Source organism: Hydra vulgaris, chromosome 07 (assembly GCF_038396675.1).
Source record: "Hydra vulgaris chromosome 07, alternate assembly HydraT2T_AEP".
NCBI classification, from domain to species: Eukaryota; Metazoa; Cnidaria; class Hydrozoa; order Anthoathecata; family Hydridae; genus Hydra; species Hydra vulgaris.
This window is the reverse complement of record NC_088926.1, coordinates 23,179,171-23,198,716: the sequence shown is the minus strand read 5'-3', so window position 1 is coordinate 23,198,716 and position 19,546 is coordinate 23,179,171. Positions and strand designations below refer to the sequence as shown.

At 28.7% G+C, this 19,546-nt stretch overlaps 2 protein-coding genes across 2 annotated transcripts; one reads left to right on the top strand and one right to left on the bottom strand.

Annotated features, from left to right (window-relative positions):
- On the bottom strand, window positions 1-552 carry LOC136082639 (uncharacterized). The gene has a single exon (XM_065802053.1). The coding sequence runs from the start codon at window positions 550-552 to the stop codon at window positions 1-3; it is 552 nt and encodes a 183-aa protein (XP_065658125.1).
- Window positions 553-18,427: 17,875 nt separating this feature from the next.
- On the top strand, window positions 18,428-18,838 carry LOC136082638 (zinc finger MYM-type protein 5-like). The gene has a single exon (XM_065802052.1). It carries the CDS (start codon window positions 18,428-18,430, stop codon window positions 18,836-18,838), a length of 411 nt encoding a protein of 136 aa, XP_065658124.1.
- Window positions 18,839-19,546: the final 708 nt, after the last annotated feature.

The window sequence follows — 19,546 nt, the reverse complement described above, 5'->3', positions numbered from 1 at the left end:
CTAAGAAACTGTAAGATTTTTGTAAAAAAGTTTGACATGAAGATTTTCGTCAATACGAATACATTCAGCAACTTCAGGTATGTGTAGTTCATTTTGATTAATTTTATGGAACACGACACAATCATCGAATTTGGAAAATGAATATCCTGTTGGTGAGTCAGCAACTGTAAGAGAATTAAGATCTTCAATAATATCATTTGATAAAAACTTCTGATATTCATCTTCTTGAAAAATTCTTTTAGTTGGTGATTTTCTTGGTATAAACATAGCTGGAAGTGAAGCTGTTGCAATGCTGGTCGGGTATATTGTAGGAACAGACTTCAAATTATACAACAAACGAAATCGTTTTTCTGATGCTCCTTTGTATACTAAACTTTCATCAAAATGTTTAAAGCAGATCACAGATGATTTAGTAACAGTCCAACAATTTCTATTTACAAATCTAACCCATAACTTTCTCAAGTCATCATCTTTTGGAAAACCAAAGACTGGTATTAATTCACCACCATTATAATTGGAGGTACAACCGACAACACAGCATTTATTAACCATTATTATAATTATGAATTAAAAAGTAGCCACAAATAACAATACTAAGTTGTTGAAGTTTAGTAGAGATGTCAATTAATCTAACGCGAAAATTTTTATCCTGTTCCAGATATACTTACTTAACATTGATAGCGCAATATTTAAAATATTTTGAGAAAGTTAGTCCATATAATGGAATATTCATTTTTTCAACTGGCCTTCTATTTTTTTTCGATTTAAGCAGAATAGAAGGCCGTGTATTTAAGTAGGCCATGTCTAGTATAATATTTATAAGTAAATTTATTATAATATACTGAGCTAAACATCCTTCACATAAGTAAATCTGTTAAAATATATAGAATTAAACTCGAAGAAAGAATTGTTGGTGAAACCCTTATAATATATTTTATTGTAATTATATTAATAATATATAATATCATTATTTATATCTATTAATATAAAAATATTAATAGATATAAAATAAATACGTAATTTCATCAACTTGATGTCATACATTGTTTTTCCTTTGAATTTCATGTTAAAATCTGATCCCATTGGACAAGAAAAATTATCATAAATACTTTTGAATTGTTGTGATCTACTGCTAATTGGATATTGATAATGCCTTAGAAGTAACCCTATAGTTAGAGGCTGATTCTGAGGTAAAAAGAAATGGGAGATTTTTGCAACGCATTGTTATTCCATTCATTGAATTAAAATTTAACATTAAATTACATTATACTTTTCAAAATGATACATAATGATGAAGTAAAAAATATATTGATAATGAACTAAATAAAACTAACTAAAAATTTGAATTATTGGTGATTCTAAAATTTCTACATCTAGCACTAATACTAGTTCTTAAAACAAAACAAAAACAGTTTTAGTATTGCTGAGAAGTGTAGAAAAGAACTAGATGTAGTGTAAATTTTTTTTTTGCAAAAAAAATGTCACCCTAATATACAGTGTCTCATAAAATTATCCGACCAAACACTTTTTTAAATATTTTTCCTAAAAAAAGTGCTGTATTTTCGTAAATTTAGACTTTTTTGGTAAACTCAAGATTAATAAAAATAAAAGAACATGTTTTTAAAAGTTTTCAGTCTTTAAATGAATGAACTTAGGTCGTTTTTTTATTGTCAAAAAAATATTCGACCAAACGCATTATTTGTTCCATAATAAATTATTATATAACAAAACAATTATTTTAATACTTTGTTGGGCCTCCCTTTGCTTGGATTACAGCTTCTAGACGTCTAGGCATTGATTCGACTAAAGATTTTGTTTCTTCTGATTGAATCTTTTCCCAGGCCTCTTCAATTGCCACTTTGAGGTTTTCTTTTTTGGAAAATGACCGATCTCCAATTTTTCGATCTACAATTTACCACAAATGTTCAATGGGATTAAGGTCCGGTGATTGTGCAGGCCATTCGAAGACCTCAACATTATTTTCAGCAAACCACTCCTTTGTTTTAGTGGCACAATGCTTGGGATCGTTATTTTGTTGAAATGTAAAATCAGATCCTGGCCGAAGTTTTCGAGCAGATGACTTCAAATTTTGCTTTAATATGTTTCTGTATTGCACCTGATCCATTATAGTATCAATAAATTGGAGTTTTCCAACACCCTTCCAAGCCATTGAACCCCATACCATCACGTTACCGCCACCATACTTGACAGTTCCTCTCACGCAGCTTAATTTGTAGGCTTCTCCGGCTTTTCTCCAAACTTTTTGGGCTCCATCAGATGAATTCAAGTTGAATTTCGATTCGTCGCTCCACAGGATCTTTTTCCTGAAACTTAACGGCATGTTTTTGAACTTCTTAGCAAACTCCAATCTTCTTTTCATGTGTTTCTTACTCGAATATGGTTTATTACGCACAAGTCGTCCTTGAAATCCCTGGTCTCGGATACGATTTCTGATTGTCTGATGGGATAATTTGATTCCATAATTCTCTTCAGCTTGCTCAGCCAGTTTTCGAGCAAAAATGAAGCGATTTTTCTTGCCTTCTATAATTAAGTTTCTATCAAAACTCATATTAAAGCAAAATCTGAAGTCATCTGCTCGAAAACTTCGGCCAGGATCTGGTTTTACATTTCAACAAGATAACGATCCCAAGCATTGTGCCACTAAAACAAAGGAGTGGTTTGCTGAAAATAATGTTGAGGTCTTCGAATGGCCTGCACAATCACCGGACCTTAATCCCATTGAACATTTGTGGGAAATTGTAGACCGAAAAATTGGAGATCGGTCATTTTCCAAAAAAGAAAACCTCAAAGTGGCAATTGAAGAAGCCTGGGAAAAGATTCAATCAGAAGAAACAAAATCTTTAGTTGAATCAATGCCTATACTTCTAGAAGCTGTAATCCAAGCAAAGGGAGGCCCAACAAAGTATTAAAATAATTGTTTTGTTATATAATAATTTATTATGGAACAAATAATGCGTTTGGTCGAATATTTTTTTGACAATAAAAAAACGACCTAAGTTCATTTATTAAAAGACTGAAAACTTTGTGATTCATATTGTACATTGAAATAAAGAAAATCTATTTCAAAACATGTTCTTTTATTTTTATTAATCTTGAGTTTACCAAAAAAGTCTAAATTTACGAAAATACAGCACTTTTTTTAGGAAAAATATTTAAAAAAGTGTTTGGTCGGATAATTTTTTGAGACACTGTATATATATATATATATTTATATATATATTTATATATATATATATATATATATATATATATATATATATATATATATATATATATATATATATATATATATATATCAGGGTTTCCATTCAAATTTAAAAATGAAAATCATTGACTTTCATGACTGTTCGTAAATTGAAAATGTTTTCATTATTGTTTTCTGTTCGAATAAAATAAAATAATCATTAATAGCTTACACTGCAATAATATCTTTTTTAAAAAGGCAGCCTAAAGTATTACACTAGACAAAGTAGAACTTTTCTTTAAAAATATCACTAGTAGAAAAAAAGAAGATCATTTTAAAAAGTTACACAAAGTTTCCATGACTTTCATAGAAAATTATGGAATTCCATGACTTTTTCCAGTACCAAATGAAATTCTAAGACATTTCTACTACTAGTGGCCACTCATATATATGTGTATATATATATTTATATATATATATATATGTATAAATATATATATATGAATATATATATATATATATATATATATATATATATATATATATATATATATATATATATATATGTATATATAGATATATTGGGCCTAATATATGTATATATATATATATATATATATATATATATATATATATATATATATATATATATATATATATATATATATATATATATATATATATATATATATATATATATATATATATATATATATATATAAACATATAGTATATGTAAATTGTATGTCATAATATATGTACACATTTACAAATATAAAAAAAATAAAAAGAGTTTTTAAAAAAATTTAAAAGTTTAATACTTTATTTTTGTATATACGAATATAAAAAAGCTATTTACATATACTATTATATAACTAATATAAACATTGTTATTTCATTCATTTAATTATAAAGTCAATTCTATTGTAAAATTAAATCATTGCAGTGTCAAAGTTGTTGCTCTTAAATAAATTTAAGGACACTGTGCAGAGTTAAGGTATATATAATAAACTATTAACCTATAGGTATATATAATATATATAAGGTATATACAGTGCTTCCAGAAAGTATTAGCGCACTCGTAATTTTTTTTTTATAGACAACTTCAAATCAATATAAATTGTGAAGAAACTTTAATTTTGAACTAGTTTTTTTTTTAAATGAAAGGTAAAACCAATTAAATTTAATTATGAGGTCAAATATTGTCAACCTGATTGTTTTTTTATGAGTTAATTAGAAGTTTAATGGCTACTTGGAAAAATGTCTGAAATTAAGCGAGCAAAAGTATTAGCGCACTTATTTAAAATGTATTAGCACACTCGTTTAATTCCTTTGAGAAAAACTTTTTTGATTAATTTTTGTTAAAAACTCTCTGCTGATAATAATAGTTAATAAAAAATATAAGAAGAATAAATTGAAGCGGCGAAAATATCATTTGAATACAGTTAGTTAAAATTTTAAAATTGCAACAACAAAAATATGGGTTTAAAGAGCATATCAATTGAAAGAAAGTGGCAAGTTGTTGGCCTGGAAAAACAAAGTCTCAGCAATCGAGAAATCGGACGTCAACTTGAAATCAGTGAATGCAGCGTTAGAACAACGCTCAAAAACTACAATGAGTTTGGAACAGCAAAAGACAAAAATCGATCTGGTTGTCCCAAAAAATGTCAGAAAGGGACGAAAATAAAGCAATTACGTCGCTAGACACAACCCAAACATGAGCATAGTCGAAATCGCCTCAGACCTGAATACAGCGTTGGGTGCACATCAAGTTAGCCGATCAATAGTTAGCAAGCTTATGAAGAAAAAACATTTCAATTCATACACACTAAAAAGTAAAGGTAGAAATTTTTAGTTAAGGTAGGATATGTGATATACCCTTGGTAAGGTATAATTTTCTACCTCATAAGGTAGAAAGTTATACCTTTAAGTTAGAAAATTGTATGACAAATAATTATTTTTAATATAATTTTCTACCTTAAAAGGTAGAAAATTATACCTTACTAAGGGTATATCACATATCCTACCCTAAGGTAGAAATTTCTACCTTTTGTTTTTAGTGTGTACCTTGCAATAAAGAAGCCACTATTAAGTATCTAATACCGTCTCAAGTGAAGAAAATGGTGCAAAGAGAAAGCTGCGTGGACTGTAGAGCAATGGAGAAAAGTAATTTTCTCGGACGAGTCATATTTTGAACTTATTATTTGCAAGAAAAGGGTTGTCGTGAGGTGATAAAAAACGAAAAATATAATCCTCGTTTCATCATGTCAAGAGCTCAAGGAGGAGGAGGTTCAATTGGCATTTGGGGCTGCATTGCTGGATTTAGCAATGGACTGGTGCATCTTTACACTGATCGCCTTAATCAACTTTGATATAGAGAGATATTAGAAGATTATTTAAAGCCATCAATGGACGTTTTCAAGGCTGACTCCACCTGGCAATTTCAACAAGAGAACGCTTCTTGCCACACAGCACGCTCATTGAAGCAATACATGGAAGAAAAACGGTTGAATCTAATGCCTTGGCCCGCTCACTCACCTGATTTAAATCCTATTGAGAATCTTTGGAGTTGGATGGACTGCAAATTACAAAAAAGCAAGCCCGCTAACTAGGTGCAGCTCAAAATACAAATGCAAGAGTTGTGGAATACCGTGCCACAAGAATTATTCAGAAAACTTATAGATTCTATGCCGCGTAGAGTCTTGGTATGCCTTAAAAACAATGGTGGTCGCATAAAATATTAAAATTTCTTAAAATCTTTGAAAAACCATAAGTGCGCTCATACTTTTGCACACTTTTTTAATATTGTTTTTATCACTCTTATTGTATTCTAATTAAATTCAAGATAATAATAAAGAAATATCTTATATATATTTGACAATGAGTATTTCTGCTTTGTTTTATAAGTTAATAAAAAATTATCAATCAGCTTTTTATTGTTTTCGAATTACACTCATTTGAAGTTAACTTAGGTAAAAAAAATATGAGTGCGCTAATACTTTCTGGAAGCACTATATAATAAACTACTAACCTATAGGTTAATAGTTTATTATATATACCTTAATTCTGCACAGTGTCCTTAAAAGTATTTAAGAGCAACAACTTTGACACTACAATGATTTAATTTTACAATAGAATTGACTTTATAATTAAATGAATGAAATAACAATGTTTATATTAGTTATATGATAGTATATGTAAATAGCTTTTTTATATTCGTATATACAAAAATAAAGTATTAAACTTTTAAATTTTTTTAAAAACTCTTTTTATTTTTTTTATATTTGTAAATGTGTACATATATTATGACATACAATACAAATTTACATATACTATATGTATATAGACTATATGCATATTGTATATGAAATATACTGTTATAGTATATAAAATATAGTATAAAAATATACTATATTATAGTATATGAAAATTTGTAAAATTTAAAAGTTTTTCTCGTTATAACTAAATAAAAATAAGTAAAAAATTGAAAAAGCAAATGAAGTGCGTTTGAACAGCATCTTGAAAAAACTCCACCATTAAAACTAGCTCTAATTTAAATTATAATTTATTTAAAAAAATAAGACATCTTATGTTATATATTTGATAAATATATCGCGCATAATTAACATTCGCAAAAGTAATTTAACAATGTTTTTTGCATATTCAATATTTAATTATTCCGCAAAATTTAAACATTACGTCACCTAACCTCACTCTATGGAAATATGTTTCAACCTGTTCATAATATATTCTCTTTAAGACCGGCACCGATAATATAACATAGGGCCGTATATATATATATATATATATATATATATATATATATATATATATATATATATATATATATATATATATATATATATATATATATATATATATATATATATATATATATATATATATATATATATATATATATATACATCTATAATAATATGACACATGTTCCTAATAAACAAACTATATATATAAATGTCAAGAAATCAAATTAACTCATAAATCTTCATATTCGAGTGGTATTTTATTCTTTATTCTTCGTCCACGACTTGATAATCGAATTGTTTGATCTTCTTTTGTATTTTCAACTAAATTGTTCTCTTTAATTATTTTATTATTCTCGCTCTCCCATTCCAATGACGCTGTACCACTATTGCATTCTTCAAACGAAAGAGTAGTTTGTCCTCTGTGCATTATAGCCACGTTATCCCGAGTCAGGCATAGAGCAGATATAGCGTAACTTTTCTAAGTTGAATCTGATTTCGACGAAGGATATGTCCATTGTGATTTAATTTTACTTCATATGATCTAGGGGCAACGCATTTCATTATTTTACCTCTAAGACTCCATTCACGAGTTACTTCGTTTTGAATTGCAACAGTTTGGCCTTGTCTATAGACGTATGGTTCAAAAACACCAATATTTTTATCATAGTATTTTTTAGATTGAACTCTCTCTTTGACTATATCTCTTGCAAACTTTGCCTGTTCTTTATTTCGAGATTGAAACCTGGGTAAGTTATCTCTCAGTTGACACCCATGTAATAGTTCCGCTGTAGATAAATCACATTTTATTGGAGTATTACGTAAAATTAAGATACCTTTATAAATGTCCTCATTTGACATATAGCATTTCTTTATCAACAGTTTTACTGATTTTACAGTTGCCTCTGCTAATTGCCATTGTTGAGAGAATTGACGAAACACTTTCGAACTATATTGTGTACCATTATCTGACACCAACTCCTCAGGGATACCATTTCTAGAAAATATTCTTTGCATGCTTGTATCACATTTGCTGATCCAGTACTTGAAAGCAGAAACACCTCAGTCCACAAGCTATAAAAATCGACAATAATTAAATAGTTTTTATTAGCCCACTGAAACAAATCAGTTCCAAGTTTTTGCCATGGTCGTGTTGGGACATCAGGAATTAGTAGAGGTTCTTTCGGCTTTGATGGGAGATACTTCATACATGCCTCACATTTTCAAATTAACAGTTCAATTTGATTATTTAAACCTGGCCAAAACACACTCTGACGTGCACGACGTTTGCATTTCTCCATTCCCAAGTGACCTTCATGCAGTTTTGAAAGAATTTCTTTTCGCATACTAACTGGGATTATTATTCTATTTTGATACAATAAGAGTCCATCAATTTTAACTATTTCATCTTTAATATCCCAATAAGGTTGGAGATTCGCCGGACAGTAGTTTTTGGAATTTGGCCATCCAGAAATGATACTTTCTTGCAATTGGTTTAAAAAAGTTCATCTTCTGCAGTTTTTTGCTTAATTTCTTCTAAACGACTCTCTGTAGCAGGCATACTTTTTATTATTGAATTTACATACACATTAAGATCATTTTCTGCAATCTCATCTTCTTTTGTAGGATTAGATACAGGTGCACGAGACATTGCATATGCATCAGTAATAGATTTGCCTGCAACATGTTCTGCAGTAAATGAAAATCTTAATAACTTCATTCTTAAACGTTGAATTCTTGGAGACATATCAATAAGTGAGCGATAATTTAATATTGGAATTAATGGTTTGTGATCTGTTTCTAATATAAAATTTGGCAAACCATACAAATATTTTAACATGCGCGTGCACTGCTTACACCATGTTACTGCTAACATTTCCATGTCGATTGGATAATAATTTTTTTCAGTTGTCGTAAGAAATTTAGATGCACAATCAATTAGTTTGTATACGCCATTATGATTCTGGTAAACTATTACGCTAAGTCCATTTAATAAACTTCCATCTGCTCTTACTTTTACAGGTTTTTTAACATCGTAGTGTGCCAAATTGGGTGGATTGGTTAAACTATTTTCTAGTGTTATTTTCAGTCCAAAACCATGCTGATCTTGAACTCAAAAGATCTTGCAAGGGTTTTGTTACTTTAGCAAGCGATGGATTGAATTTTGCTAATTGCTAGGCCATGGCAAGAAAACTACGTAAAGACGTGATATTTGTTGGTTTTGGATAATTTTTTATTGCTTCAACTTTTTTGATCAATGGTTTTACTCCTTCTGCTGAAATTTTATGACCTAAAAACTCCACTTCTGTTTGATCAAATAAACATTTCTCTACATTAAGGGTAACTCCATTTTCAGCAAATCTATTTACCAATGCTACAAGGTTTTCGTTATATTCCATTTCTGTATTTCCAAAATCTAAAAAATCATCCATACTTTTAACCACTCCTTTTAGACCAACAATAACTTTATCCATTTTTTTACTAAAAAGTTCAGGGAGTGACGTTAATCCAAATGGACCCCTCGTTGGGCAGAATCGCCCAAAAGGTGTCGTAAATGTACATTTTAACTGACTTTCAATATCCATTAGTAACTGCTAATATCCTGAGTAAGGTTCTAATTTTGCCATATATTTACATCTGTTTCCAAGTTGGGCCAATGAATCGTCTACACTTGGCAGTTCATAGAATTCACGCTTGGTGTCTTTGTTTAATTGTGTTAAATCAATACAGATACGAAGTAGTTCATTTGGTTTTTTCACAATTACTATTGAATGACACTAATCTGTAGGTTGATCTACTATTTTGATAACACCCATCTCTTTCATATGCTCTAGCTCTAGCTTCAACGGTTCTAGTAGTGGGAACGCTACTCGTCGTGGCACTCCAATGTGGTATGGTGTTGTATTTTCTTGTGTTGTTATATGTACAGGGTCACCTTTAATAGTTCCTAACCCTTTGAATACTGAAGGAAACTGTTCTACAATGTTACTTTTTGATTTTGAAATCATAGCACACATGAATCGTTTAGGAATATCTACTTTAACTAGGTTAAACTTTTGTGAGGCAGGTCTTCCTAATAAAGCAGTTTGCACATTTTGACAAACATATATAGTAATTAGTTTACTGTTCTGACCGTTTATAGAGAATGATTTTTTAAAATATCGAAGACAATTGAGTTGCTTATAATCAGGACCAATTAGTCGTTTATTAGTAGTGTATAAATGTTCAATTTTAATTCCAAACTTTTTTAAATGTTTAGTTCCTATATTTGTGATTTCAGCGCCTGTGTCAATTTTAAATGTTGTTTTCCATATTTTACTTTTAATTAAACTTCCCAAGGTCTGTTTACACAATCTGCTCCAACTCTTCTTAAAAACAACGCACCTAGATGCTGCATAGTTGATGAATTTTTACTATTGTTCTGTTGATCAACATCTCTCTCAGGAATATTTGGTTTTGCTTTTAGGCAAACTGAAATATTTGAAAAGTGATTCATAATGCTACAGCCTCTGCACTTTTTACCCATGCTGGACATTATCCACGAATAAATGGATGCTTTTTTAAACAGAATTTAGGGGAGATGGAGGCGCATTGATCGCCGTAGCAGTGTTTTGAAAATTGCGCAGAACCTGAAAGAGATGTAAAAACTTATTAACTACGAAACACATGTAGAACTATCTGGCTTTTGGAATATATAAATATTTTGATTTAAAAAAAATGATAAACATGAATAATTTTAACTTCTAAACAACCCTCTCAAAAGATCAATGTACCCCAAACTATGGGGTACTATGATCTCCGACTTGGGGCACATTGATCTTATATGCGTAATATTATCTAAACGTTTAACACTTCTATAACTAAATCTTGTAAATAATTTAGTCAAAGGGTAATATTGTATCACATATAATACATCTAAATTTTTTAATTATTTTTTAAATATAGCAGTTAAACCCACTAGTCTAATTTTTAATTAAAAAATGTATAAATCACCGCAGCTATAAGCTACCCGCTTTATATACGTTTAAAACTTTACAACAACTTGAAGTTTATAAGAACTGAAATATAAAGACTGAAATAAGAATACAACTTTTAAGTTTACAAAACTTGTTAAAAGTACAATATTTTGATTAAGAATATTTCATCATTTGTGAAAGTCAAGTTGTTAAGCAGCTTTTGGTTTACATTTTTTTTTTATTCCTAAGCAAGTAATTCTTAGTTTCTTTCTTATCTTTTGTGAAGACTTTTTGTTGATTTTTAATTTGCTTCAAAATTTTCTTTTTTTTTGACAAACGAATTTCATTTCTGACAGGAGTATCAGTCAAGATCCTTGTTTTTAACTGCCTACTTTTAACATTTTTTTTTCTGGCAGATGCTTTTGGGTAAGGTTTTAAAACCTCAGGTGAGATTATAGAAGCAACACTTGTTGACACTTTGTTTAAAATACTTGTTTCAATATTTACTATAGTTATTTCAGACTCTATGTGATTAACATGTGCTGGTATCATTTCAGATTCCATGTTGTTGACAGGAGTGATAGTAACTGTATCTGGAGCAGCTCTATCTGTAACTGATGATGGTAAATATTCGTCATCTTTGAAAATTTCAGAATTGAATGGCTCAATGCCAGCTACTCTAAATCCTCTCTGTATATTAGATGGTGAGAAAGCTTTTGTATACGGTTCTCGAACTATTGAAACAATATCATAAATGGTCATTGGTCTTGGGTTTGAAACCATCCAATTATCACATGCAGAATTGTAAAACCTTTTCAATGGTCCAAAAACAGTTCTATCTAATGGCTGCAATTTATGGCTGCAATGGGGAGGAAAACTTATCATTGTAATTCCGTGTTGAATTGCAAGCTCCAAGCCTTTAGCAGAAATATGACTTTCATGACTGTCGAGAAGTAACAAAACTGGAGATTCCTGAGAACAGTTTGAATATTTAACAAAATGTTTAATCCATTCTATGAAAATTTCTGAGTTCATCCAACCAGAAGGATTTGCAAATCCCACACATCCAGGAGGTCCTTCCTTAATCATGTAATCATGAAACTTTACCCTAGGAAAAATAAATAATGGAGGAATGGAATTTCCAATAGCATTAGAGGCACAACATGCAGTTACCAATGTTCCTCGTTCTGCAGATGTGATTCTTCCAACTTGTTTGCTTCCTCTACCAGCTAAAACCTTTACCGGCTTTTGAACGGTTGTTAAACCAGTTTCATCAACATTATATATACAGTTAGGATTATATTTATATCGATTTCTTACCGTTTTAAGATTTTGAAAAAACTCTCTTACAGTGTGTTTGTTAAAAGCTGTTGATCGAGCGAAGCTCGTTGCTTCAGGTGTTCGTAGAGACAACTCTGGTTGTCTTTTCATAAAACCTTGCAACCAATCAATGCCTGCAATTTTATTTTTGATCCATGATGATGGGCATATCTTATTGTTTTTTAAAGCAAATTCATATGCCAATAATCGCGTTGACCTAGTTGAAAGGCCATAGTTCATTTTTGATGCAATTAGTAAATAACTTGATAAACTTTTTTCATCTTCTGCTGTAAAAACTTGTCTATTGTTGTAGTTAGGCTTGAAAGCTTCATTTGGATTAAGCCTCTTTTTACGACAATATCTTTTTAAAGTCATTCTATCTATGTTAAACTGACGTGCTACAACATTCAGTTGTGTTCCTTCTAAAACTTTATTAACAGCTACTTTCATTGTTTCACTTGGTATAGCAACTTTATTTGTTTTTTTAATTCTATTTCTAACCATTTTAAGATCTGTAAAAAAATATATCAATAAAAACATATGTTTTTAATAAATGCTAATATTTAACATAATAGTATTATGTTAAATATTTTTTAATTATTATGTTAAATATTATTCTTTTGATATTATAAAATAATATTATTATTATTACTAGCTTATAACATAAGTAGATTTAAAAAATTAAATGCTAAAAGCTATTGTTTGTTTATATATAGTTTTTTTTTAAATATTAATTACAATTCCATTCGTTTAACTGTATTGCTTATAAACAAAAACATGGGGCACTTCGTCTTCTATGGGGCACTTTGATCCTCCGATCAATGGGCCCCGCATAGTCAAAGATCAATGTACCCCAATAGGTATAGGTAACGTATTGATAGCAATATCTACTGTATAAATTGCAGCCAAATAAAAATTATATATTATATTATACACCTAACACTTACAAATTTAAAATAAAATTGTTGTTAACCCGTACAGACATCTAAATAAAAATATATTTGAATTATAGTACGATTTAAAAAAATCACTTTTTATGACGAAAAACAAAATTTTCTTTATTTTTTTTGACGCTGATAACCTTATGAAAAAATATTACGAATAATCAGTTAGGGAAGCATAATGGTTAATTAAATTGCAACCTCACTTCTAGTAAGGCAAAAATGAACGAGTAAAAGCCAAAAGATCATACTGCCCCGGCGATCAATGCGCCCACATCTCCCCTACATACCAATGAACTAAATTTAAAATCTCTATTATCACTATTCTGTGTGGGTGAATTAAATTTATTTTTACTGTATAATTGTTTTCTAATACGACCTACACTTTCACTTTTATTATTTCGCAACTCAGATAAACCATCTCGTGCTTTTTCTAAAGAACAACAAATTTCTACTGCTTTATTTAGTGTCAAAGTCTTTTCAGAAAGTAATTTTTTACGTACTTTGTCTCACCGTATTCCATATACAATTTTATCTCTTAATAAACTGCCAAAACAATCTTCAGTATTACAAAAATTGCAATTTTTACTTAATAATTTAACTTCGGTTAAGAAATCATCAAAGCATTCACCATCTTCTTGACAACGTTTAAAATATTTATGTCTTTCTAAAGTCTCATTAATAATACCTTTGGCAAACACTTCCATTTTCTCCAATATAATAGGTGGATCTGTTTTTTCATTTTCGGTTAGATTTAATGATTCGTAAATGTTTCGAGTTTCTAAAGAAAACATATACCTTAACATAGCAGCTTGAAACGCAAGTATTTTTTTCTCTAAATCCGACAACAAAACATAATCCAGCCGTTTATCAATCCAGGAGCAAAATGCAGTATACCTCAATCCAGGAGCAAAATGCAGCATACCTATCTACAACTAAATCTAACATTGGAGGAGAAACACCAACTTTACCACTTTCTGCCGTTTTTTATAAATAGATTCTCAAGATTAAACAAGATAATTAGAAAATACTATAAAACTTTATTTTTGCACGTTTATTTACATACTCGTAGCGCCATGTTGTGTTCATAATGTATTCTCTTTAAGACCGGCACCGATGTATAAGATAGGGGCGTATATATATATACATGTATAATAATATGACGCAAAAACAAACTTGTTTTTTTTTTTTAAATAATTTTTACCATCAATTAAGATCTCAAGCACATGATCATATTTCCAAAAATACTTTACTTACATAAATAAAATATATAGAAAACTTTTATTAAGTTGAAAACAGTTAAGCTAAGAAATAGATCAAGTAATTAACTTAGAATGAAACATACTCGTTGATAAGCTAAAGGAAGTTCATTTTCTAAATCTTAAAGTGTACGTTGCATCAAAATTGATATAGAATCCATCAAAAGCGGCCGTATACTAAAAAAAAAAAGTATATCATATGTTTATATATATATATATATATATATATATATATATATATATATATATAAATATATATATATATATATATATATATATATATATATATATATATATATATATATATATATATATATATATATATATATATATATATATATATATATATATATACACACATATATATACATTGTTAAAAAATCTAATTGAAAGAAGAGATCATTTGAGTAAATCACTAGCGTAAAATAATCCAGTACATATTTGTTATCTCAACTTTACCAAAGTCTTTGTACCATTGATTAATAATCGTTCATGAGGTACCCTGTACCTTCATGAAAATTTTTTTTTGATTATTAATCAAACTGATGTTATTTGGAATATCAAATGCCATATGCAACTGGATTAGCAACTTTTCAACTAATCAATACCAAAGAGTGATACAAGCATTAACTGGGAAATGATAACAAGTAGTGTTATCTTATTCATTTTATATATCAACGATTTATTAGAAATTTTAGAACACTCAAAGCTTTTTGCAAATGTATAAGTGAAAAATTTCAAATTTATAAGTGAAAAATATCATATCATGCAACATTAAAATAATAAATCACAAAATTTATAAAATAGGTGGCAAGATAATAGCAATCTTTAATATCAAAAAAGAACTTGGAAATAAAATGTCATCAAATTTTAAATGGAAAAGTCAATTGTATATAATGAACCAATCATACATTAAAAGCTTAATCAATGCTTGGATTGCTGAAAAAAATATTTCATTACATCAACAAGATACTATAAGTAACATTTAAGACCCCATCTTGAATTTTGAGATACGAGCATGGTGCCCATGCCTTAAAAGTGATATTAGTGCACTTGAAAAATTTCAACTTTATGCTACTACATGGGTACCCCAGATTCAAAAACAAAGTTTTTTAAAAACAAGAATTAAAGTACTCAGACTTAGACAGGATTAGCGTGCGATCGATTGCTATTGCTGAGCACACAAGGATTTTTTTTTTTTGACAACTTGACCACAACTTTTTAGATGTTTCCAGGATTTAAACATTTTAGAAATGCATTGAAAAAGGAAATGCTAGCTAAACTTCATCTAAAAATTTTTTTTTAAAAAAAAACAAACTTAAAGAAAAAAATAAACAATTTCTTATTAAAAAGAAAATATATAAGCACTAAAATAAAACTCAAAAAACTCAAAGCGAAAAGTTACTTGTTTTTAATTGAATTTGAATTAAAATTACTTTACCACTTATCTTTTGAAAAGTGTCATTAACGTTAATCAAAACGCTTTTACATTAAATAGTAAATTAATTCTAACGATTGTTGTATAAATAAACAAACTTTATTTAAATTATTAAAAAGTGTACTATATAATATTTTTAAATTGTATAAACATTTATATTTTCCAAAAATCTCAAAAAATAAAATTGTTAAAAAAAATATCGTAGTTTGTTTAAAATAATTTTTAATCATTTAAAGTTAAAAAAAAAAGGTTGATTAAAGTTGTCTTGATTTATAAAATCAAGACAACTGTTTTTTTTTAAATATATATATATATTAAAAAAAAAAATCATGGTAAAAAATTTATATTATTAAAAAAAAATAGAGTGTAATATTCTTTGATTATTTAAATAAAATGTGCAATTTCTGCAATTTAAAAATAATATATTGCCAATTAGCAATTTAATTCAAATTTAATTTGAGGATTAAAAGCAATTAATAACTTTATTATTAAGCATTTCACGTAACAAATGAAAAAATTATTATAAAAGATTTGAACTTTTTTATGCCTATCGTAACAGAAAAAAAAAAGAAAAGAAATCTTTGAAAAAATAAAATCTTTATTTAAAAGATTTAATAAAAAAACAAAAGTAAATATAGTTATTTTATATTCTTTTATATTTATATAAAATGTTCCACTTGTTCTAAGTAACTAGTTACAAATATTTTAAATGTATTCATAATTTGAAGTAACTTGAAAAAAATCTTTCAAAAAATAATTGTTTAAAAGAGTTTTAGAAAGATATAGAAAAATAGTTTGAAGCGTTTAAATTTATCACATTTTTTATTTAAATTTATCACAATTTTATTTAAATTTATCACAATTTATCACAACTTTCTTCAACAAAAAATTTATTATTTTACAATTGCGGTTAAACGCTTTTACTTACGACTTTATTTCTTCTGAATAAACGTCACATTAGCGATATCAAAAGATAATTTAAATAAAAGATAAAAGCTAAAAGTTTTTGCGTAACGCAAAACTGCTGAACACGTAGGCAAATCGCCTTTTCGCTGGCAAAATGCGAGCTGCTTAACAAGGCCTGATATATATTTTTATCTATATATATATATATATATATATATATATATATATATATATATATATATGTATATATATATTATATATAAATATATATATATATAAATATATATATATATATATACATATATATATATATATATATATATATATATATATATATATATATATATATGTATATATATATATATATATATATATATATATATATATATATATATATATATATATATATATATATATATATATATATATATATATATATATATATATACAGTGTCGGCGTTAGGGTAGGGCTTGGTTGGGCGATGGCCCAGGGCGCCGAATATAAAGGGGCTAAATTTAGCGCAAAATCATTATATTGGTCGAGATTGGATCTCATTTTAATTATTTAAAAGTACTTTTATTATTGTCTACGAACGAAAAAAAAAGTTACGTAGTTGTAAGTACTCTTTGGTGCCTAATAGACGTCCCCCCTCCCCGCTAATTAATTTTTCACAAATTTTCCACCCAGGACATTCTTATTCCAACCCACCCGGCTATTAAAATTTAGAAAAAATTCCATCCAAGACAAGACAATTTTTTATAAAAATTTTCTTTTTCACTACTTACTTACGTTACGTATTATCATTCATTCAAAAAACTTTGTTTTTAAAAAAAGAACGTTCTATTTTCTTCGTTCTATCGTTACGTCATTATTCATTAAAAAAGAAATTTTCCAACCCTTCCCCCCCCCCCCGCTTATTCCAGCCTTCCTGCTTGTTAAGTTTTAGTGATATTTCCAACCCCCCGCTAATTCCAAACCCCCCCCCTCTCCTTCTATTAGGCACCGAAGAGTAGTTATTTATACTTGTTAAAACTAAACTATATAAAAAAAAACGTCAAGAAAACTCTACAAAGACGTAAATAAATTTTACGAGTTAAACTAAAAAACATTAAATTAGTAATTAACTAATCGGTGTCGAGTTTTTAAAACTAATAGGGGTCATTAACCAATAAGTATTGAGCTACAATTACGCTATTAAAAAATTCTCTTGCTCAAATAGCGTTATAACAAAGTTTTATTGTGGTAATTCATGTTTAAATATATTTGGATTTACAGAGATATACTTAATTTATTGCAAAACGTCTGAATACGTTGATCTTATCAAAAGAAAACCATCTGGGTCAGAATATAGAAAACGGAAGGTAGAAAAAGAAAAAGAATTTCAAAAAACAAAAAAGTTTATAAATATAGAGAAATACATCACAACAAAAAATCAAGACCTGAATGTGACATCTACATGTGGAATAGCAACGAATGCATCAGTAGATCAGATAGTTATTGAAGATATTGTAGACGAAGTTTCTCGAAGTGACGAGATAAGTTGTGCTAAAACTACAATATCTACTTGCGATGGCGATGTGCAACAAACTCCGTTGGCGATGTGCATACACATTCCAGATGACTAAAGCATTGTTTTTATGAATATATCGGATCCAGCCATATGGCCACCTATTCGAAATAGCAAAGTTATTGATCATATAATATCTAACTGCCAAGTACAAACTCACATTGATAATTATCCAAAGAATGATACAGGTCGGCATTTCTCGAATTATCATTTCACAAAAAAACTTGCAAACAACGAAACAATTCAGCGTCGTTGGTTAATATATTCCGTCTCTAAGGATCGAGTTTATTGTTTTTGTTGCTGGCTATTTGATAGTAAATCAACGTTTAGATTAGTATCTAAAGGATATAACAACTGGAAGCACTTGTCAGAAATGTTAAAAATTCATGAAAATAGCACTTTTCATATGAAGTTTTACCTTTCATGGATCGATACTGAACTTCGATTAAAAACAGGGAAAACAATAGACTGCCCAGAGTAATATTTGATTAGAAAAGAAACAACAAGATGGAATAATGTTTTGTCTAGATTGATGCATATTACACTTTATTTAGCTGAAAACAATACGGCGCTCAGAAGTACCTCCGACAAACTATATACGTCTAATAATTGAAAGTCCTTGGGTTTAGTACAACTTTTAGCTAAATTTGATCCAGTTATGCAGGAGCACTTGCGGTTAGCTACGAAGGGTGATGTCTCAGACCACTACTGCGGAAAAGATATACAAAATGAACTAATAGAGCTGATAGGTACAAAAGCGAAGTCAGAAATTATATCGCGCGCAAAGAAATCAAAATATTATTCCATTATAGCTGACTTTACTTAGGACATTACTCATTTAGAGCAACTTTCACTGACAGTACGATTTGTTGATTTATTATCAAATGACGATAAAATATCAGTTAAAGAACATTTCATAGAATTTTTGTCGGTCAATGAGTCGACTGGTGAAAACTCACTAAAGTTATTATAGATGTTTTAAATAAATACGGTCTGGAATTAGGCCTGTAAATCGAGCCAAACGAGCCAAGCTTGCCAGGGCTCGGCTTGGCTCGTTTACATGTTAAGAGTGTTCAGGCTCGGCTCGAGCTCGTTTCAAACATGAGATTCTTTGTTCGAGCTCGGCTCGTTAAGGATTAGTATTGTTTGGGCTCGGCTGGTTTTACATGTTGCTCGAGCTCGACTGGTT